This window comes from Panthera uncia, chromosome E1 (assembly GCF_023721935.1).
Source record: "Panthera uncia isolate 11264 chromosome E1, Puncia_PCG_1.0, whole genome shotgun sequence".
NCBI lineage: Eukaryota > Metazoa > Chordata > Mammalia > Carnivora > Felidae > Panthera > Panthera uncia.
In genome coordinates, this window is record NC_064814.1 from 40734472 (window position 1) to 40757534 (window position 23063).

A 23063-nucleotide genomic window follows, 5' to 3' on the forward strand; every position below is an offset into this window, starting at 1 on the left:
CGTGTCCTAGACTTCACGTTTATGTCCAGATCGTAGTTATGTGCCCACGACCTGCTTCCTCTATTTTGACCTAACATTTCCTGAGCACTTACTATGAGTTGGGAACTTTTTCCACTGGTATTTCTTTTGGCCCTCACAGTGGTTCTAAAAATCACATACTGATTTTCGCTCCATTTCAGATGACGAAACTGAGCACAGGGCCCCCCCCCCCCGTGAGCAAGGGGCAGGCCCAGAGCAGAAGTCTCAGTGGCCGCCCAGCCCCAAAGCCTGGCCTTAGGGTACAGCGAACATACCTTCAAGAGTAATATGTGAAGGTGGATTGTGTTTTTCAGAGCCTGGGCTTGGGCTTCTCTGCTAATACAGACAGGTGCCCTCTGCAGCCACACAGACTGTCGAGAGTCTAACAGACCTGTCACGGTCCAGGCACAGATGTATGTGGTGTCGGCAAGATGCCCGTGCTAATGATGGCTTCTGACGGCAGCCCCTGGTGACTGTGCAGCCAGTGGCCTCCCCCCAGGCTGCTGTGGGTGTGGCTGTGGGTTTTCAAGTGTGTTGTGTCCCAGCCCCATACCAGGGCTTAGCATGCTAAGCTAAGCCTTGCCTCATGTGACTGAGGGTCACACGACTGGCTTCTCCAGGGCCACGGTTGCCTTCTGTGGCTTGGGCCGGCCTAGGTAGAGGTTTGGACAAAAAGAAGAGAAGCAGGTGGCATGGCTGATGATGCATGATGATGCAGCTTGGGATGGCGGGGGGGGGGGGGGGGGGGGCTGTTCTGGAGGGACCGTGGCCACATCTCCTTGTCCAACAAGGGAGGCCACTGCCTCAGGGGTGACCTCTCTTATTTGCCTGTCCTTGTCTCCTGCCTCCCTCCACCTGTCATTGCATTTTCCCCGCCCGTGACATTCCCTCTAGGAATAGGGGTGTGGGGGTGAAGGACCACAGACCTGAGCTCCAGTCCCGATGAGTCCCCTTCCTTGCTTCTGTGACCTTGGGCAAATTCCCGTACCTCTCTGAGCCTCAGTTTCCTGGTTTGTAAAGTGGGGATGATAATGCTTCGTTCACAGGGTGTTGTGAGGGTAACGGGACAATGAACTCGTTTGTCAGGAGCAGCGTGTGTTGTCCAGCCTGTCACAGATTAGGCGCATTTCCTCGGGAGGGATGCCGGGCCCCAGCATTGTTTTCTTGTCTGCCCTGCGCTCTCCGGCAATACCTGGTGCACCCCTGTTTGCACCGTGTCCCCGTACCCCCTCGCTCTTCCCCTGTCAGTTCTTCCGGAACCCACTCAGGGCCCCTCCTCCTGCATGAAGCCCTCCTGCACGCACCTGCTCGGCTCTGGCCCCATAGAGTTCTGGGTGGTGCCTTCTCTTAACGTCACCAAGGGCACTGACCACCTCTCATCCTTCCCTGTTTGTGGCCATAACACGAGCTAACCGTTACTGAGTGCCGAGGCGCTGTGCTGAGGGCCGTGCGTTTGGCCTGTGTATCTCTCAGGGGCCAGCCTGTCTTTCCACCCTCTTCTCCAGCCGCCCTGGCTCACACCGGCTCGGCCCATTCCCACCGCGGGGCTTCAGTGCCCACCGTTCCCTCTGCCCGAGACCCCCTCCTCGGCGTTTACAGCACTCAACCCTCAGGGAGGGCTTGCCCGGGACCCCTGGCTGATGGCCTGTCTCCCCAGCGGAGGGGTGCTCTGGAGGGCAGGGCCATCATCTTGCTCCTGTCCGCTCCCTGATGCCTGCACTGGGCCTGGCACACGGTGGGCATGAGGAAAACTTCATATCAAACACTGAACACGTGAAAAACCGTGTGAAGCAGCAGCTGATACCCCATTTTATGGAGAACCGCTGTGGCTCGGAAAGGTGGGGGGATTTGAACGAAGTCACACAGGTGCTGAGTGGGGGAGCTGGGATTCAGTCTGCCTCATAGTCCCTCCCCCTGCCCTGGCCGGCCTGGCCCTGAGGAATAGGATGGGACCTCGGTGGACCCAGCTCCTTTCCCATCCCGCATATGGCACCAAGTGGTGGAGGCTGTCCCTGGACTGTGAGGCCCCCTGCATAGCTTTGGAAGCTTCTGGAGTGCTCTGGACACCCCAGATGCTTTGGGCCTGCAGAAGAAAAACCTGATGAACCGAGCATTTAACCTAACTTGGCCCCAACTTTTTTTTTTTTTTTTTTTTTTTTTTTTTTTTTAAGATTTATTTTTAAGTAATCTCTACCTCCAACATGAGGCTTGAACTTAGAACTTTGAGATCAAGAGTCACATGTTCTCCTGGCTGAGCCAGCCGGGTGACCCTGGCCCCAATGTTTTTGACCAAGGAATTCCAACCCTGTCCACCAAGGGATTGGAGTTTGGGTCTGGGAAAGGGGTCGGGGCCAGGGTCCCACCTAACGCTGACTCCCCCGTAGCCCTCTCTCAGCTGGTCCTTTGACCTTGCTAGGGCCCAAACCACCGGGCAGTCCTAGCCAGTAGGTCTGTAGAAGGGTGAGGGGAGCATTTATCAGACCCCACTGTGCACCACACACTAAATAAACACTTATCGGAGGCTGAATTTAATTCATTTAAAAAACCCTGCTATGTGCTTGGCTCAGAGCCAGGCACTGGGGGGTATGATGAATAGGGTCCCTGCCTTCACAGGACACACAAGGACATTCTGCAGAAAACCACCCCAGATATCTTCCCTTGACTGTAGTTCAAGTGCCCTGATGAAAAGTGCTAACTTTTATGGGAGCATGAGGAGGAGTGTGGTCCTCGCTGGGCTCAGGAAAGGCTCCTGGGAGGAAAGTATGTTTGAGCTGAAGAAGCATGAGCAGGGGTTGCCTAGGGGATGGGCACTGAGGTGAGGGACTCTCTGTGCCATCATCCCCTCAAATATGAGGTAAAAAAAGTCAGGATGCCCCGAGCGCACCTCCTCGTTTTTAGGCAGGGAGGGGAAGGCCCCAGCGTGGGGGATGGGAAGCAGGCTGGGTAGGGCAGTGACAGTCCCTGCCCACTTCTGGCGTCTCTGGTCCTGCAGGAGCACCCTCCAGCCATGAACCACCTGGACTCCAGCAGCAACCCGTCCTCCACCACGTCCTCCACGCCCTCCTCGCCGGCACCCTTCCCGACATCGTCCAATCCATCCAGTGCCACGACGCCCCCCAACCCGTCTCCCGGCCAGCGGGACAACAGGTTCAACTTCCCAGGTACCACACCCTCAGGTCTTTGCGTGCGTTCACGATGGGGTGGGATACCCCTTCTCGGCACGCCCTAGCAGGCTCAAGGTCAAACGCTGCTGCCACTAAGAGCATTTGCTGGGAGCCAGGCACTGGGCCAAACTCAAGTGCGTTCCGGTATTTAAACCTGATGAGCGCTCTGATGTACGTGCTGCTTCCGTACCCGTGTTACAGATGGGGACACTGAGGCTCAGAGGAAGTGGTTTGCCCACGTGAGAGAGAGAGCCAGGATCAAAGCAAAGTCTGTCTGGCACAAGGCCTGGGGTCTTGACACAAGCCCACGCTGCCGTCCCGTGTGTGGGGTGGCCTCTCGTGGGCACTGTTCACTCAGGGCTGCTGAGCTCCCAGGAAGCATGGCAGGCAGCCCAGGGAGCGGAGGCGGGCCCAGAAGGCCCCAGACTCTGTTGCTTACCTGCTCCGTGATCTGAATAAGCTACTTAATGGGAAGCTTTTGTTCCCTTTTCCATAAAGTAAGAGACCCTGTGAAGTTGGGGTTAGGTTATGCCCACTGTGCAGATGAGGACACTGAGTCTCAGGGGAGGTGGATGCTAGAGCTGACCTCTGACTCCGCCACCGCCCCGGGCTCTGTAGGGCCGGGGTCTTCCTCCTCTCGGCCAGGCCTGGGGTGTCCCATATCTCCAAGAAGCAGAGTGGGGCCCACTCGCCTGTTTCAGGATGAGCCTAGGCCTCGGCCACCCTGGCAGCTCCTTGCAGTTGGCCTTGGCCCTCCGCGTGTTTCGGATGGCAGAGGCCCAGAGGAGGGAGCAGCCACTGGGACACTCCAGTTTGCTCTGGGCCTGGTCAGGTCAGGCCTGGCCCTTGGGGCTCCAGGCCCGGGGGGACAGAAGCACAGCTTTTCCTGTGCCGGGGGACCCTCATGCAGCCTGCAGGAGGCCGGACAGCCTCTCTGGGCCCGTTTCACCAGGGGTTTCTTCTAGGGGTGCTGGGAGACCGAGATTTTGTAAGAATCTTCTCTTTTGCCTGTGCCTTCGCCTTAACACACACCTGGCTGGCTGGCTCTGTCCTGCATCATCCTGCGCACACCCCTCTCCACCCCGCCCTCCCCAGGACTGGAGCGATGGCCCATTGGAATGACCTCCTCTCCCATTCTGCTCCGTCATTATGCTCTGAAACTGGGTCTTTTGCTAAACGCCTAGTTTGGGTTTTTCTAAAAGGAAGGGCCTGTTTGAAAAACAATAGCCACAGAAAAAGCCCGTTTTGTGAGGTCAGTCAGAGCCGCTCAGCTTTCACTGTGGGGGAGCGAATCAGTTTATGGGGAAAGGCTGCCCGGTACCCCTGTTTTACAACACGACAGCTGTGTCAGAGTCCAGACCCCCAGCGCGTCGCCTTCAGGGGGACCCTGAAGACAGGTGGGTTTTTGTTCTGTTTTGGATGGTGAGAAAGTTTGCTAAAGCCTCATCACCTCTGGAGGTGAATGTGGGGCCAAGGGGGTGGAGACCATTCCTCTGCACTCGGCACAATTCCCTTTTCAGTATTTCACCCTTCTGGGCTCCCGCACGTTTCACAGAGAAGTGAGCCTGGGAGGTGAATGCCGTCAGCCAGGTCTCTGCAGCAGTGGGGCCACGAGCTCCCAACCCCAGTCCTCCCGGGAAAGCCCCTTCCTGGGGTCTCCTGCCAGCACCCATTTCCTTTCAGTTCTTTTTCTCCTTCCTGCATGGATCACCCTGTTCTGCCCCACCCCACCCCACCCCATAAGCAGCCCGTGCCTGGCCCCCCTCCTCCTTCGCTGCATTTGCTGTTCTGTGTGTGTGACTCACCTCCTCTTCTGTTTAAAGCTGCCTACTTCATTCATCATAGACAACAGTTTATCTTTCCAGGTGAGTCCTTTGCATGGTTCCACTAACTGGCCCTTGCTGTGGCCCCTGTGTTCAGCCCACCTGGGCATACCTTCCCCTGGGTACCTCCATGGTGCCTGAGCCTCACATGCACCTATTTTGAGAGCTGACTGTGTATCACAGCTGGGAAAAGGGAGCGGGGTGGGTAGGCTTGAGGTGGGCCCTTCACAGGGGCAGTGACTTGCCCGGAGGGACCTTGGCCTCCATCCTGTCCAGCCTGTTGCACAAAGACTATAGGCAACTTATCTAGGGTCACACAACTGACAGGTGGCGGAAATCCAGTTTGCAGGAGGGAGGGACAGACCTTCTTGCTGAGGCCTTATGGGCACCTGTTAAAATATCTTCTCCTACACCGTGAGGAGGAAACTACTTACAGAAAGGGAAGACAATTTGGGGAAAGTCTGCAGCCTTCACTTGCTGGGGCTTCACCTGCCTGAGTGTTGCTGCGTGGCGCCATCTGCTGGCGATAAAGTAGAATGCAGCTTTATTTTAGAAATTTTCAAGGCGACAACTTTCAATCTCTTCTGATTGATTCCCTTCCAACAGAAACTGTTTTGTACACCTACTATGTGCCAACCTTCGCATTTGGCCATATTCATGCCCCCAAGGAGTTTTTGTGGTTAGTACTTATTTCTCCAGTTGAGGGTGACAAGCATTCATATAAGTAATCTGCAACTTTAATTCTTAATTTAGCCATATGAAGTCTCTCCGTGTTTAGACAAAGACTGTAGCTGTTTTTCTCATAGGTTAAACAGGCCCGTCTTGGCGTCATGGTCTTTTGGTTAGTCCAGGCTTTTCTGTTTGCCAGCCCGGCTCCATTAGGGGAGTGATTTGGAGCGTTTGTGAAGTTCTTACAGAACTATTAGTGTGGCTTTGCCTGGGCGTGAGCAGGCTGGCAGGGGTCAGGGCCCTGGGACTGGCCCCAGGAGGCTCTCCAAGCTGCCCCTGTGGTTTCACACCCATTTTTGTTGTGGCTCCCGTCTAAGAGCCTCCTTGGTTACCAGCTCAAGGCCCAGTGTGCAGGGGAGTCCTCAAAAGCATTGGGAAAACATGGCTCTTTTTCCAGAAGGATCCATCTTGCCTTGAAGATATGTTGGGGAAGGAGAGGGACTATATACCTGTTAAAAACAAACATGGACACATTTTGGAGCAGAACACAAAATACACTCTAAATGTTTAAGGAAAAGCATGAGGCCTCAGAGACGCTGTTCCCTCCCACTTGGGGTGCGGTGTGGAGATATCCCCTATGCACGTGTTATCTTCTGTGGAAATATTTGAGCTGTGTTGGAGGGGTGGGAAGGTCAGGCTGGGAAGGAGGGTAGTCTGTGGACACAGGGTAGTGTTATCTTGGGGGGGCCTTGGCCGAGGCTTCCAGGACCCAGATCCCCCAGGAGTGGTGCATGTGTGCGTTTCCCTGGTAGGAAGGCCCACAGCCTCTATCAGATTCTCCAGGTCTGTGAGCTTCCAGAATGTGGCGATTCAGATGACCTCAGAGGTAGCCTTGGATAAAGCTTTAGAGAAAGCTTGAAGTGGGGGGAGGCGTTGATGGCTGAGTTGGGGGGCTCTTTGTCCTGGAAGGCAGGGAGAGGGTGCTGACAACTCAGCCACAGCCACCTTCTTTTGTTGACAAAAGAGGAGGGAGTGAAGGGTCACAGAAGTAGCCACGGTTTTGGCGTTCCACACTGGGGTGACCGTCTGTCTGGTGTCCCCCGGATGTGGGACTTTCAGTGCTAAAACTGGGAAAGCCCCAGGCTCAGGGTCAGCCCCACCTACCCAACCTTTGGGTTCCAGGAGGTGTGGACTGTGCGTTTCTTCCTCTCCCCTGAGAGCTGCCCAAACCCGGAAGTCAAGGGGGGGCAGGGCCTCTGGCTCCTGCCAGAAATTTCCAGCAGCTGAGCCAGACACGAGGTGTCACTAATGAGCCATCTGCAAGCCCTGCCCTGGGCCTCCGCTGGCCTCCCTGAAGGGGTCTTACTGCCTTCAGGGGATTGTTGCACCAGCTACTGCCTTTGAGCCAAGATGGAGAGTCTGACCCCCATGTAAATAATACGCAGTTTGCTTTTACCGCTTGCTTATATGGGGTCATTTGGCCACAAGGAATTGGGGTTGACTGGGGAATCCCAATCGCGTACCTGCACAGAGCTGTGGGAGCAAAACCACGTGCCGTGGAGGTTGTGTTCATGTTCCGGTTTAGGACAAGTGCCCGGTTTAGGTGCAGCGCTGGGAGGGGCTGGCTGGGAGGGGAGGCACCGTTCTGCTGCGTGCACTTGGTAAACACCGTGTCCGTGAGGCAGCAGGGAGGGGGTCTCATGCTTTGTGTTTGCTTTTTGTTTCCTACAGACATTTCCGCATTTCCACAGGCGGCCCCGTCCCCTGATGCAGCAGACAGTACCCGGTAGGCATCCCCACCCTGCGTTCGCTTTCTTTCCCATGGGGACCTGTTAAAGCGGGACCCACATCCCCGACCACCTCCCACTCCACCTTTAAGTCTCTGAGCTCCTGCTCTGGGCCAGCCAGCGGGGGGCACTCCTTGGGCTCACCCACTCCCCGGACCACCGACCTTGGCCAGAGGGTTTTGTCTGTCTCCTGTTGGTGTAGTCAACATTGGGTAGGGACATATGTGAACCTGGAGCAGTCTTGTGACCCAAGACAGGTGGGCAGAGGCCACTCAGAGTTAGAGGTGCCTACTAAAAATCGCTCCTGTTTATGGAGCCCTTTCTCCACGTCCGGCTCTGCTGAGCCCTCTGCTCAGCCTGGTGGAGGTAGGTATTAAAGTAGTTGTCATCCTTGTACAGAGGAGAAAGCCCCCACGGAGGGGTTAAGACATCAGGGGTGCCTGGGTGGCTCTGGCAATTGAGCATCTGAGTCTTGATTTGGGTTCAGGCCATGATCTCTCTGTTCGTGGGATCGAGCCCCCCGTTGGGCTCCTCGCTGACAGTGAGGAACCTGCTTGGGATTCTCTCTCTCCCTTTCTCTCTGCCCCTCTCCTACTCTCCTACTCTCCTACTCATGTGCATGTTCTGTCTCTCAAAATAAATAAACATTAAAAAAAAAAGAAGAAGAAGAGGGGCGTCTGAGTGGCTCAGTCGGTTAAGCATCTGACTCTTGATTTCACCTCAGGTCATGAGCTCACAGTCTGTGACAGTGAGGGTCCTGCTTGGGATTCTCCCTCTCCCTCTGCCCCTCTCCCACTCGTTTTCTCTCTCTCACCCTCAAAAGAAATAATCTGTCAAAAAAAAAAATTGCACGAAGTCCCACGGGAGGTGACAGAGCCGGTTCTCAAGTATGATTTCAAGTCCCGCGTTGTGCTCAGAACCCCTGACTGGGCACCAGGTTTGAAAGGGTCTCAGTGGTTCCTGCCCACCCCTTGTCCCCCACCACCCTCAGGTTAGTCTAAAGAAGGCTGAGGCCGAAGAAGGGAGATGGGGTTTGGTCTTTGGCCTCCTGTCTGCTTCCACGACCTCCAGACTGCCTTTCCCACAGCCAAGTGGGTCACAGTACGGATGCAGGCCTGGTGGCCCTTTCTCGGGCCTCACGATGGGACCCTGCCCAGTTGAGAGCAGACTGACCCGCCGCCAGGGTCTCCTTGACAAACCGTGTTTTGCTCTCAGGCTCGACAACCAGCCAAAAGCAGACGTGTTGGAGGATCGTGAAGGGGAGGTGAGTGCGGGTGACGCGCAGCCCGGAGATGGTCCCTTCTCTCTCCCCTCCTCGTCTCTGCGCACATAGGGGTGTGGGGAGCGCGTGGGCGCCGGGCCCTGGGAAGGGCCCCGTCAGGAGCCCGGTGCAGCAGGTGCACAGCCTAAAAGAGTGATGAGCACAGACCTTCTTTGTTTTGTTTTGTTCTGTTTTGTTTTTTTGAGGTTAAAGTAAGCCCTTCATCCCCATGATTCCCACCCCTAGCCCAGAGGCCTGGGGCCCAGCCTGGGAGACTCTAGTTCAGTGAGTCTGGCTTGGGGCCAGGCATCTCCACGATGTCAAAGCCCCCCAAGTGATTCTGATTGGAGCCAGGGCCGAGAAACCACCGTCTACATCCTTGAACCAAAGTGTCAACCGAGCCTGGCTCCCAGCAACGCACTGGGGTTTAGACCGATTTGCTCCTGCCCGGAGGACAGTCGGAAACTCTGTTTAAACAAAGAAATGCCCAGAAAGGATAAACGGGGGTGGACTCGTCTATGCCAGCGGACGCTAATTTGCTTTCCTAGCGGTTAGATGTCGTTCATCAGTCGATCTTGGAGATTTGCGAGAAGGGCCTCGGGGCCCACCTGGGCCAGGCGCCACAGTTTGTGGATGAGGACACTGAGGCCCTATGGTGCCAAGTGACCTGCCCCCTGGCCACAGCAAGCCGGAGCAGAGCTGCGGCAAGAGCCCCTGCCTCTTTCTTCCCTTACCTGGTTGGGGCTCTGGGCAGGGCGAGTTGGCTGAGCCCAGCTCTGCCGGCCCTCCCTATCCCTTCCCCCTCCTTCCAGGCCGAGGAGACAGAGGCCGGCAAGTCAGAGGCCGAGGACGACGAGGACGAGGTGGACGACTTGCCGAGCTCCCGCCGGCCCTGGCGGGGCCCCATCTCTCGCAAGGCCAGCCAGACTAGCGTGTACCTGCAGGAGTGGGACATCCCCTTTGAGCAGGTGGAGCTGGGCGAGCCCATCGGGCAGGGCCGCTGGGGCCGCGTGCACCGAGGCCGCTGGCACGGCGAGGTGGCCATCCGCCTGCTGGAGATGGACGGCCACAACCAGGACCACCTGAAGCTGTTCAAGAAAGAGGTGATGAACTACCGGCAGACGCGGCATGAGAACGTGGTGCTCTTCATGGGGGCCTGCATGAACCCACCCCATCTGGCCATCATCACCAGGTAACCTCGCCCCGGGGCCCTGTTATTTGTGTGGCGGTCTTAATGTGGAGAGGTACCAACGGGGAAAGGCAAAACGGGGTCTGATTTCCCCACCACATAACCCCACTGACATTAAAAAACAAAAGAAACAAAATGATGCCTAAGGACAGAAAATATCAGGTGTTCCAGAAAGGTACAAGATGAAAGCTAGTCTCCTCCCACCCCACCTGGGTGCTTCTCCCGGGGTGCTTCTCCCCAAAGGTGGATATACTGTAAACAGATGCTTATCACGCCTTCTGTTAAAATAAAGAAATTTGTATACACTCAGGTTTTTCAAGTATCCATTCCTTTGTAAAGATAGCACAGGTCCAGGACGCCTGGGTGGCTCAGTCAGTTAATCCTCTGACTTCGGCTCAGGTCATGATCTCACGGTTCGTGGGTTCGAGCCCCACGTCGGGGCTCTGTGCCGACAGCTCAGAGCCTGGAGCCTGCTTCGGATTCTGTGTCTCCCTCTCTGCTCCTCTCCCGCCTGTGCTCTCTCTCTAAATAAATAAATATTAAAAAAAAAAAAAATACAGGTCCCACTGGTTCTCACCTGCTTTCTCCACTTGAGTGCAATCTTTAACGATCACCCCACATTCCTGGCACATAGTTGAACCCAGTGGTGTGCTCGTAAACATTGAACCTTCGATTCCTGGGTGGTGGGGAAGGAAGCCCTTGTTTGTGCATGGGTCAATTCCTGTGGTGCAAATACTCTCCCCACAGCTGATTTCAAGCTGCCACCGTGACTTCACTGAAAGTGGGCTGGGCTCTGACGGATCCCTGGTTGCCCCCAGTATATTCAGCCCGCCCTCTTTTGCTGGGCACTTTGCCGTAATGAACATCTTTGTTTCCGTATGTTGGTGAACTTCTGTGAGTACTTGTGCTGGGCGAGAGTGTACAAATGTGGTGGTCTGATGGGCATTTCTGTTTCTACTCCAGAAAGTGCTCACCCGTCCCCCCCCCAGCCTTCGGTGCATGACTGTCCATTCCCCCAGCATTGAGCGTGGGAGGCTGAAACGTTTTGACATTCAAACAGTTGTTGTTGGGTGTTCACTTTTTTTTTTTTTTTTTTTTTTTTTTTACATTTATTCATTTTTGAAAGAGCACAAGCTGGGGAGGGGCAGAGACAGAGGGAGACATAGAATCCGAAGCAGGTTCCCATTTCTGAGCTGTCAGCACAGAGCCCAATGTGGGGCTCGAACCTACAATCCATGGGATCATGACCTGAGCTAAAGTCGGATGCTTAACTGACTGGGCCACCCCGGCGCCCCGGGCATTTACTTTTAACATCAGGAACTGCAAGGGGCACCTGGGTGGTTAAGCACCCAGGTCTTGAGATTTCAGCTCAGGTCTTGATCCTCAGGGTCGTGAGTTCAGGTCCCACATTGGGCTCTGGGTGTGAAGCCTATAAATGAATGAATAAATGAATAAATATATATAAATATATAAATAAATGTATAAATATTAAAAAATAATAAAAATAAATGAAAGATAAAAAACCAGAAGCGGTAACAAGAGGTTAGTGAAGGCATTTTGGAATATATACATGGAGGTTTCAAGAAGAAACTAGAAATCACTTTAATCCTATCAACCAAGAGCCCACTCATTAACATTCTGATGATGTTCCCTGTAGCCAGACCCGGTGCTTTGAAAGAACCTTCAGCACCATCCCTCCATTCACCCCATCCGTCTCTCTTCACCCCTGCCACGCCATGAGAATCTGAGTCTGCTTAAAGGGACTACACATAACAAAACATCCATTACCAGATTATGCTGAGGGCGTTAGAACACAGATGAGGAACCGTCAGTCACTATCCCAGACCCCTCGGCCGGTTCTCCAAGTCTCCGAGGCTCTAAGAATCCTATCTCCTTGGAGAAGTTTCCTAAAACTAGCTTCTTCATGAGATGCCTTAACTGAACTTTTCCCAGGAACAGGGGAGTGAGCTATACATTCTCTCCGGGTCCTTGCTCAGCCCAGGTTTTAGGAGTCAATGCAGGAGGAGGCCTGAAAATGTGAGCCCATTTTCCAATAATCACTCTGACACCCCTGATGATGCCACCCTCCTCCTGTACACTCCTATATGGTAATAAAATGTCTGTGATCAGAAAACAGCAAAAAGATCGTGCACATCATCATGGAGAGCCCCAAATGTCGTCCAGTTGTAGTCCTAAAAGGCCAGATTCTTCCCTGAGTTTGAGGGGGCACGTTCCCACCTTGAATCCCCTGAGGCTGGGCTGCTCTCTGGGTTGCCACGAGCCTTGGTGCACTGGGTTTCCTGTTCTGGGGTGGGCAGGCCCTGGGCCTCAGGAAACAAGGTGCACGTGTGTGTGATTTTGCACGCTCAGGCCTGGCCAGGAAGGAATGGGCGTCAGGCTTGGGTAAGAGCAAGGATTCCGGTGCTCACCAGTCCAGGGGATGGAGAGGGTCCTCCACTCTGGCCGCAAGGGCTGGGGTCGAGCTGCGCTGGCCCCACACCTCTGTCTGACCCCACCACTCTCCACAGCTTCTGCAAGGGGCGGACATTGCACTCATTTGTGAGGGACCCCAAGACGTCTCTGGACATCAACAAGACCAGACAGATTGCTCAGGAGATCATCAAGGTAAAGGATGAGCCGACTGGTCCCGGGGTTCCTGGCCTTCCTCCTGCTCCGTCTCTTCCTGTAGCTGGAGCACCTCAAGGGTGGGCCCCCGTCTCCTTCCCTCTGTCCGTGTCTCATCCACTCAGAGCCAGGAGCTAGACGCCCAGTCTGTGATGACGGACGAATTGGAGCACGGCAGGCTTTAAGGGTTTGAATCCTGGTCGCACCAGCTGTGTGACTTTGGGCGGGTCAATGAGCCTCTCTGAGCCTTGACTTCCTCTTCAGTAAGCCAGTAAGATGGGGCTTCCAGTATAGCCTCCCCCATTGGATTAGTGGAATGGAATAATCCGCTGAGGGCCCACTGGGCACAGGGCATGGCGCTTGATGAGCGTCTTTGAACTGATTGAGGGCAGTGTGAAAGCACCCACGCTTTTCTGCCTTCAGGTTTCCAAATCCAAGTTTCGTGAGGACCAGCCCTCAGGCAGCCTGCCTTCCTCCCTCCCTCCCTTCCTTCCTCCCTTCCTTGTTTTGTTTATTAAGTTTTTTGTTTATTGGTGGCTTTAAATTCTATTTATTTATTTATTTATTTATTTATTTATTTATTTATAGTAATTAAACACAAATGAAAGAAAAGCTTATTTATAAGTTGCTTCATTCAGCAACCTAGCAGGCTTGGATAAAAGCCAGACTGCTGCTGGGGAGGAGCTCCTCTTTTCTTGTTTTTGTTGAAAAGCTTGCTCGTAGGACCCCCCTGCAGCTCCCTGTCTCCCGCCTCCGCTCCCACCTTTCCTTTTTCTCCCTCCCTCCCGCCATCCACCGTGCACGTGTGCATGCGTGCGGGTCTTTAGCAAGGAAGAGACACAAGTCATCAGTGACTTCTATGCGTGAATCAAGATTTCCACGTGATATGACATGTCCATGTGGCTAAATTAATGAATTAAATTTCAAAGCCTCTCTGTTAAAACCCCACATTTATGCCTTCGTTTGCAGCATGTCTCCTTTTGGAGGAGGTGGAGGGAGCCGCTGGGTGTTACACCTACTTCATGTTGTCCCCTGACTTGCTGGGCCCTGCTCCCCACTGTCTCCCCTGCCCTGCCTCCCTCCCCTGCACCAAACTGCTTTTCTCTCCTTACGGTACATACTCTGGGGCATCTGTATGGTTGCTGACCAGCTGAGGTCAGATGAAGGAGCCATCTGGAAGATTCTAGGGGCAGACGAGAGAAGTTACTCAAAGATTTTGGAGCCATAGAGCCGGAAGCCGCCTCTCTGCTGGCTCGTTTGGTTTTCCACCTGCTGAAACGCTGTCCTCCCTAAGCCACTTTCTTTTGTTCTCATCTTTGGCGTCTTGAGGTTCAAAATACGAGAACAGGGTCCTGTCCTTTGGCTAGGTTTGTGATTGGGGAGCTACTCTGGAGACCCCGAGATACCGTGAGAAGGGAGGGGATTTGTGCTCCAGACCTGAGCATTTATTTTTTATTTTATTTGAAAAAAATTTTTTTTAATGTTTATTTAGTTTCGAGAGAGTGTGCGAGTGGGGGAGAGGCAGAGAGAGAGGGAGACACAGAATCTGAAGCAGGCTCCAGGTTCTGAGCTGTCCACACAGAGCCCGACACAGGGCTCGAACCCACAAACCACGAGATTGTGACCTGAGCCAAAGTTGGACGCTTAACTGACTGAGCCACCCGGGTGCCCTGTAGACCTGGGCACTTAAATCGCATCTCTTGAAGCTGGCCTTTCAAGCCCGTGGTACCTCTTCTATACACAAGGCTCAGAGTGGCACAGCCACTCGTCCTCGGTCATGTAGCTGGTCCCTGTTTGGCCCCGGGTGGTGTCTTTCGTCCCTGAGGAAGGCTTGTGCCTTGGTTGGGTTTGGGAAAGGGGCAGATAGTCTAGGAATGACCCTCTTGCATTCAGGATGGACTTTGGGGAAGGAGCAAGTCAGTCTTTCCCGGGGCTCTCTGCACAGCGTGGGTGAGAGCTCTCCTGAAAGCCTTGGGAGGTGGTGGGGGGGTGCTACCACAGACCCCACGCCCTCCGCATCTCCGGCCTCGTGTAAATTCTTCTCTGATGCTCTCCAGACCCCCTCAGACCGAGCTCTGGCCTCAGCTGGCTTCTGTGTCGCGGCTCGTTCTTTCTGTTCCCTAAACGTGGTCTGTTTACTTGTCCACTTCTCACCCCAAGTAGCTTTAAAGCCAGAAGGACTCTCGTAATGTGGGAGGCGTCCTCCACGTGGGCGGTTGAGAGGTGGCCTTACGTGCGCCTCTTTCTGAGCTGGCGGGATGGCCACTTCAGCGGTGGCAGCTGCCCCCGTTCTGGAGGGCATCGGGGGAGTACGTAGGAGTCCTGAGTTTCGTGTCAGAAGACAGTTGGACCTTGGGTGAGAGCGTGCCTGCGTCAGGTGGCCTGTGTCCCATACAGACACTGGGACCACCTGAATTTGGGGGCCCCCCTCTCTGGGAATTCATCTCTGTTCCCCAGCCTGAGCCCTTGCCTAGCTTACGGGTAGAGGCCAGTTGGTGTGAAGCCTGATAGAGACCCTGTAGATCACCCAATTGCTGTATGACTTAACGTGGGGGGTATCACGGCTCTTTATACACTTCCTGACCCCCCAGCTCCCCACCCGTCACCCTCTCCACACCTTAGCTAAGCATACAGTGCCCTTTGGACAGCACAGTGCCACGGACTAGCCTGAACCAGGCCTCAGCAATGCTGTTTAACTGCTGTGTGGCCTGGGGCAAGTGACTTCCCCTCTCTGAGGCTCGGTTTCCTCATCTGTAAAATGGAGATAATTCGACCGCATAGGATTTTGAAGATCCCATGAGGGGACGTGGGGAGGGTGTCCAGCTCACTGCCCAGCCCAGGTGGGCAGCCCAAGGTGAATCCTTGTCACTCGTCTTCCCACCCTGCCGACGTGAGGCTCACTGTTTTCCAGGGCATGGGATATCTACATGCCAAGGGCATTGTGCACAAAGATCTCAAATCCAAGAACGTCTTCTATGACAACGGCAAAGTGGTCATCACAGACTTCGGGCTGTTTGGGATCTCGGGCGTGGTCCGAGAGGGACGGTGAGTTGGCCTTGGGCGTCTGGACGGAACGGGGAGGAACTGGGTGGTGCCGGCCAGGCTCCGAGGTGCAGCTGAGGTCTGGGCACCTGCTATCTGTTGCTGAGGAGCTGCCCTCCCTACAGGAAAGGCCAGGTTTGCTTAGGTCCTGTCCTTAGGGTTCTGGTCCCGAGTCAGGCATGGGTCATGTTTGGGTCCCTCATACGTGGCGCTTCATTCTCAGGCTGACCCCGTGGAGGCTGGGTCCCCTTGCTCACATGTGACCTATTTGCTCACTGACTTGGACAGGGGACGAGGGTTCATGTCCCCAGTATGAGGAAGAGCATCAGGTTTTATTTCCCCAAATCTTGAAAGGTGGGGGTGGGGAGAAAGGCTCTTCTCCAAGAATCTGGGGGACCTCCAGGAGGGAGAGTGGCAGTCAGGCTGGAGATAGAGCCCCAGGCCAGGTTGTAAGGTACACAGGCAGACTGATTTCCTTTCTTGTAGACACTCCACTCTCCCAGGCTGGAGAATCAATCAGCTCCCTGCTAATACCTGCTTTCCTAGAAAAACCGGGTTATCCCTCTTCTGTAACGTCCCCCCAAAGCACCGGTGCCTTGGCCAAGTGCAGGATCAGTGTGCTGTTTTCGGGGCCACGCATGGGAGGGGTGCTGGCCCTGGGGCACCCGTGTGCCGGGCTGCCTCTTTGCTGCTGGCTGAAAGGCCCCCATGTCCTTGTTCTGGCTTCTTGGCCTCCAGGCGTGAGAACCAGCTGAAGCTGTCACATGACTGGCTGTGCTACTTGGCCCCGGAGATTGTCCGCGAGATGACCCCCGGGAAGGACGAGGACCAGCTGCCGTTCTCCAAAGCTGCTGACGTCTATGCATTTGGGTGAGGAGGACCCACGCGTCCCCCTCTTTTGGGGCTCTGAGGCCAAGAGTGACCGAAAGAAAGGGCATGGCTGACCTTGGGGGCAGGGCGGGGGTGATGTCGTGCTTCAAGTCCTGATTCTGCCGCTTGTTGGCTAAGGAACCACATCCTTGACCTTCTCTTTCCCCAGCTATAAAATGGGAAGAATAATGGTACCTCCTCTAAGGTTTCATGAGGACTAAGGTAATTTCTGGGTGTCTGTCTCACCCAGTGCCCCGTGGAGATGCTGACCAGAGCTAAGAATTGTCCGTCTGGGAGAACCAGGGGGTCCTGCCAGCCGGCCTCTAGTGCCCCCATGAAGCTAACCAAGAGAAAAATAAAAATATAGACACATAACGTGAGCCAGATACAGAATTTAAAGTTTTCTCTTAGCCATACTAAAAAAAAAAAGAAAAATAGATAAAACCTGTTTTGATAATGTGTTTAGCTCAATATATCCAAAATATTATCATTTCAACATGTAATCAAAATTTAAAAATTAAGGAGCTATTTTACCCAACGAAGTTTCCAAACTTTGGAGAGTACTTTGCACCCGCAGCACATCTCAGGTCCACTCTCCACATTTCAGTTGCTCGATAGCCCCCCGTGGCTAGTGGCCCCTGCACTGAACAGTGGGGGTCTAACGGAGAAGGTCAAGATGAGTCAGGAAAGGTGAGGAAGCTTGGAGAGGCTGAGTGAGGGCCTCACCCTGTCATCTCTGGGTGTCCTTTCCCCTGAGGGTAGTTTCTTCCTCTCCTTACCTTGAACTCTTACTTCCTGAGCACCTGTGTGCGTGCCAGGCGCTGGGCTTGGCCTTTGTTACTCCTCAGACAACCTTGGACGTAGGCATCAGCCCAACTGAGGCTAGACATTTGTAGCAGGATATCTGTTCGGAGCCTGTGCAGCCTCAGACTTTCCATCACAACAGATGTGTAGGGCCACGGGTCCCCTTGTGACTGGAAGGAGCTGCTGGGATGCCATCATGGTATCTCTGGGAGCCTGGTGGGTGGGGAAAGCTGGAGGAGGATCCCGGATGCTCTGGCTGGGTTCCTCGCACTGTGGCAGCAGGAGCCCCCCCGCCCCGGGCACGAGCTGGGCCGAGCGGTTCAGGAGCTCACGCTGCATGGGTGGTCCCCACAGGACTGTTTGGTATGAACTTCAAGCAAGAGACTGGCCCTTTAAGAACCAAGCTGCAGAGGCCTTGATCTGGCAGATTGGAAGCGGAGAGGGAATGAAGCGCGTCCTGGCCTCCGTCAGCCTGGGGAAGGAAGTCACTGTGAGTAGCCCCTGTTCTTAGAGAGGGACGGAGGGCTAGAGGGAGGGAGGCTGGGCACACAGCAGGTGTACCCTTCTTCATTTACTCACCTGAGAAAGGGGACCCACCAGGAGGCAGAAGTATGCTGGGCAGGCCTCTTTGCTGCTGGCTAAAAGGTCTGTGTCCTTTATTACCCAACTGTTTTTCTTTATACAAAACCATGGTCTTTAAAAAAAAATAGTGGGTGGCGGCGGGGGCCGGTTGGGTGGGAGGCATCTGGGTGGCTCAGTCAGTTAAGCATCAGACTTCAGCTCAGGTCAGGATCTCACGGTTCGTGGATTCGAGCCCCGTGTCAGGCTCTGGGCTGACAGCTCGGAGCCTGGAGCCTGCTTCGGATTCTGTGTCTCCCTCTCTCTCTGCCCCTCCCTGGCTTGCACTCTGTCTCCCTCTGTCGCTCGAAAATAAACGTTAAAAAAAAAAAAAAAAAAGACTGGAAAGAAATAAAAATAAAGGTAATGCTTTTAACTGAATTGTGAGTTGAAAAGATAGTAAAACCCCGTCTGTTACTTACATGAAAGAAGGTGATCGATGCACAGAGCACAAATGGATGGGGGGTTACCATGGTATCGGATCTTTCTCTAAAGTGTTCTTCTCAACTGTTAAAGAACAAATCGAAGTTTCCACAGCGTATTTGGGTTGCCACAGTGCCAAATCAGGTGCTGATCTCGTGTTTCTGAATACCTCTAAAGGTTTTTCTGCGTTGCATTTTGTAAGTTTCCTCGCCCTGGCCTAATGACACATAAAGGAACCCAGGGCTCAACGTTTTGAGCAGATAGGTGCCAGCCTGGATGTTAATAAGCTCCAGTAGGTATCTGGGTGGCATAACATTGGAGGACCACCTCATGCTGGTCTGGGTTGAGATCTAACTAGGCTGTGACCTTCTTGTTGAAGTCCTGGACAGTGTTGGCAGAATCCCCATCTGCAAACTGGGACAGGCAGAGTGAGAAATGCAAGCTAATCTTCCTTGAAGATCTTTAAAAAAAATTTTTGTTTAATGTTTGTTTTTGAGAGAGAGGCAGAGACAGAGTGTGAGCAGGGGAGGGGCAGAGAGAGAGGGAGACACAGAATCTGAAGCAGGCTCCATCCAGGCTCCGAGCTGTCAGCACAGAGCCCGACGCGGGGCTCAAACCCACGAACCGTGGGATCATGACCTGAGCCGAAGTCGGATGCTTAACTGACGGAGCCACCCAGGTGCCCCTTCTTTCAAGATCTTAACAGATCTTAGTATTTTCCTCCTTGGACTGGTAGCAAGTTGGTAGGGCATCTTTGGAATACTCGCTTGACATTGTGCTTGGTGTACTTTATTTCCTCAGGAGTAAATGCCATCTGGTTGAAGTGCAAACTGTTTGTACAGGGACGCCCCTCCAAGAATGACACCAAAATGGGGGCGCAGTTGGTTAAGCGTCTGACTTCGGCTCAGGTCATAATCTCACAGTTCGTGGGTTCAAACCCCGCGTCAGGCTGTGTGCTGACAGCTCGGATCCTGGAGGATTCTATGTCTCCCTCCCTCCCTCCCTCTCTCCCCGCCCATCTCTGTCTCTCTGCCCCTCCCCCACTCGCCCTCTGTTTCTTTCTCTCTCAAAAATAAATATACATTAAAAAAAAAAAAAGGAATGACACCAAAATGCTAATCTATAGCACGGACACCAGGCTCCTCTTTGGCCAACTGATACCACCTCGCTGGGGTGTCAGGCAAGGCGAGTGGGTGACGAGTGCCTCCCCGATGCTCTTGGCCACCTCCTCAGGTAGAACCACCTTTCCCATGACATGGCCTTGGACACCTTCGCAGGGTGGTGGTAGGAGGTGTCCAGGCTCCTGGCTGTTGGGTAGTTCAGAGAGCAGCTAAAGCAGCTACTACCCTACAGTCTTAAAAAAATTCTTTTAAGTTCTTTTTTTTAAAAATATTTAGTTATTTGGAGGAGAGTGCAAGCAGGGGAGGGGCAGAGAGAGAGGGACAGAGAATCCGAAATGGGCTCTGCGCTGACAGGCTGACAGCAGCGATCCGGATGTGGGGCTTGAACTCACAAACCGCGAGATCATGACCTGAGCCAAAGTCGGATGCACAACCTACTGAACCACCCCGGTGCCCATCTCCCCCAAATTTTTTTTAAATACATACCTTTAGCAAGATCAAGCTCCTAACACATAGCTAATTTTTTCTTAATCATGATCTTTTTTCCACACGACCTTTTATTGTGCTTATTATTTTTAAGTCATTGACAAATCCTTTTAAGTCTGTCTACCCTCCTGTCCCACGGCTCACGCCATAATGTACCTACTTCTCTGTTGTTGCACATTTAGGTTATTTCCAATTTCTAATAACTTTACAATAAAGTTATTAAGGACACTTTGTATAAGCCAGAGTATGCGTGCGTGTATGTTTTATCAGAAAGGAAAAATAGCCTTAGTTGCTTTCTTAGCAACAATCACAATTATATTTCTACACACTTAGAGTCTTAGAGCAGAGTGGTGGGTGAGGGCCTGGAACAGAGTACAGAGCCCATCAGAGGACTACAAGGGAGTCAGGATTCAATGCTGGCTACAAGTCAGAAGCATCTGGGAGCTTTTATTTATTTACTTTAATGTTTGTTTATTTTGAGGGAGAGAGAGAGAGTACATGCACAGATGTGCACACATGTGCAGGGTAAGGGCAGAGAGAGGGAGAGAGAGAATCAGCCTCAGTTAGGCTCCATGCCCAGCGCTGAGCCTGCCACAGGGCTTGATCTCACGACTGTGAGATCATGACCTGAGCTGAAATCAAGAGTTGGGTGCTTAACCGACTGAGCCGGCGAGCTCTTAAAAATATCAGGTCTAGGGCCTCCACCAGACAGAGAGATTTAATTGGCCTGGGTTGGGGCTAAGATCATAATTAGTTGTTTTTATTTTTAAATAAAGCTCCTCCTAGTGCACAGCCAGAGTTGTGTTTTGGAAGGATTTCTAGCAGCGTGGGGTTATGTGACCTTTGAAGCTTCTTAAGAATAGATTAGGCACAGGGGGTGGGGAAATGGGGGCAGAGAGCAAAGGTTCCAGCAGTCAGCTTCTGGCTCATGAAAGTTGACTTTCCTGTTTGATCTTTTCTTTTCTTTTTTTTTTTTTTTTGATACATTGCCATTGGAGGGTAGAAGGGGTGTTGGTCAATGGCAATAAAAAGTGATTTTTGACTCATAGTCAAAAGTAGTAAGTACCCTCGGAGGGGCACCTTATCTCTGTCCCTCCAGCCACACTACTGTAAGTTTATCACCAGGCACTATTTTCTGTGTTAAGCCAGCCATGGTGAGTTAGTGTGCACAGAATGACATCAAAAGGCCAGAGGAGGGGCGCCTGGGTGGCGCAGTCGGTTAAGCGTCCGACTTCAGCCAGGTCATGATCTCGCAGTCTGTGAGTTCGAGCCCCGCGTCAGGCTCTGGGCTGATGGCTCGGAGCCTGGAGCCTGTTTCCAATTCTGTGTCTCCCTCTCTCTCTGCCCCTCCCCCGTTCATGCTCTGTCTCTCTCTGTCCCAAAAATAAATAAAAAACGTTGAAAAAAAAATTAAAAAAAAAAAAAAGGCCAGAGGATTCTTAATGAAAACCAGCATTCCCTTTCCTCTGGTCACTCTCCAAAAGACTGACTTCTTGTTCCATCAGGTCTTCATTCCAGGACCCTCTGCCCCTTCTTCTCTGCTCAACTTGCATCGCTTTCTCTTTATGCTTTTATCAGGACTAATTTTGTGTTGCCATGATTAAATCTTCCATCCTGTATCTATAGATAGAGGCTAAAAGTGAAAAGACAATAAACAATGTGTGCACTATTATAATAGATTGTAATTGCTATTAGATACTGGTTAAGTTGTTCACAGGGATTATATTTTCTTCTTTGTGGGTCCATCTCTTTTCTTCCATTCTATCAGTTATTCAAAGGCTCACCACGATTTTGTTGGCTTCACGTGTGGACCACGGTTTTCTTGTGTGGTTTTATGTTTTTACTGTAGTTTCTAATGGCCTTTCTTTTCTTCCTCATTGAGAGAGGTGATAAACACCTTTACCGTATTCCTAAGGTCTTGCATCTCCTACACACTGCTTATGGAATGGAATTTGTTTCATTCTTTTCAGGGCCCACTGATTTCTTATAATTTGCATGATGGAATTTTAGGCCTACTGTAGTGTTGTCATTTTTTCATTTCTTTTCATTCATTCCTGGGTGAATACTAGAATTTCTTGTATCTCATGTCTTCCCATTTCTTTATTTGCACTCCAGCAAAATGAGAGTGAAACCTAAAGGATCTCCTTCCCAGTAGATGCATAAGAGAGTCTTTGAACCCGTACTTGCCTAAACAAGTCCTTGCTTCACTTTCACACCAGAGGTTCACAATAACCTTGCCTAAGAATGTGACATTTTTGCTCTGCTATCTACTAAGTGTCCAGTGCATTGCTGAGAAATCTGATAGTAATCTTAATTCTCAATCTTTTATAGATGCCCTGTTTTATTCTTTCTGGGAACCTCTTGGGATCTTCTCTGTATCCTTGTTACATTGAAATTTTATTAAAATATACCTTAGGATAAGTTTATTTCTTGGTTTGATTTTCTTTTTTCAGTTGGGTCTCTTCACTGAGCCTTTTCAGAGTAAGATTCCAATTTCCCTTGAAAGTTGCTGGGAAATTTACTTTTATTATGTTTTTTTTTCTTTTTTATATAGTTTCCTGCCCTATCGTTTCTTTGTTTTCTCTTGTGGAAACTCCCATTAGACAGAATTTGATACTTGGTGAGCTTCTGTGTCTTTTACCTTCTTTCTTTTATTTTAGAGAAGGAGAGAGAGAGTACAAGTGGGAGAGAGGAGCAGAGAGAGAGAGAGAGAGAGAGAGAGGGAGACTCTTAAGCAGGCTGCACGTTCAGCGCAGAGCCTGACGTGAGTCTTGATCCCATGACCCTGGGATCATGACCTGAGCCAAAATCAAGAGTCGGACACTCACCTGACTGAGCCACCCAGGCGATCCTCTTTGACCTTCTTGAATGTTTTCTACTCCGTACCTAAAATTGAGTACACAATCTGGGGAATTTCCTGGATTTTATCTTCCAGTACTCCTAATGTTTCATTTCAAAAGTTGTATTATTAATTTCAAGCACTCCCTTATTTTTGGTGTGTTTTTTTTTTTTTATTGCACCTTGGTCTTGTTTTATGGATAGAGTAGCTTCTACACACACACACACACACACACACACACACACACACTGACACTCAGTTGTACTTGAGAACAGAAGCCCGAGCTGCCTAAGTCAGCGAGCGTTTCCTGCCTGGTCGTGTGTG

The 23063-nt window shown here is 52.2% G+C and overlaps 1 protein-coding gene across 1 annotated transcript in view; it reads left to right on the plus strand.

Moving 5' to 3' along the window:
• Positions 1 to 23063, plus strand: part of KSR1 (kinase suppressor of ras 1) — a 162931-nt gene that overhangs the window by 131304 nt on the left and 8564 nt on the right. Inside the window, exons 10-17 of the mRNA XM_049637923.1 lie at positions 3011 to 3179; positions 7406 to 7460; positions 8677 to 8725; positions 9535 to 9914; positions 12440 to 12536; positions 15448 to 15581; positions 16317 to 16448; positions 17607 to 17742. Coding sequence (XP_049493880.1) covers positions 3011 to 3179; positions 7406 to 7460; positions 8677 to 8725; positions 9535 to 9914; positions 12440 to 12536; positions 15448 to 15581; positions 16317 to 16448; positions 17607 to 17742 — 1152 coding nt within the window. The remainder of the gene's footprint in view (positions 1 to 3010; positions 3180 to 7405; positions 7461 to 8676; positions 8726 to 9534; positions 9915 to 12439; positions 12537 to 15447; positions 15582 to 16316; positions 16449 to 17606; positions 17743 to 23063) is intronic.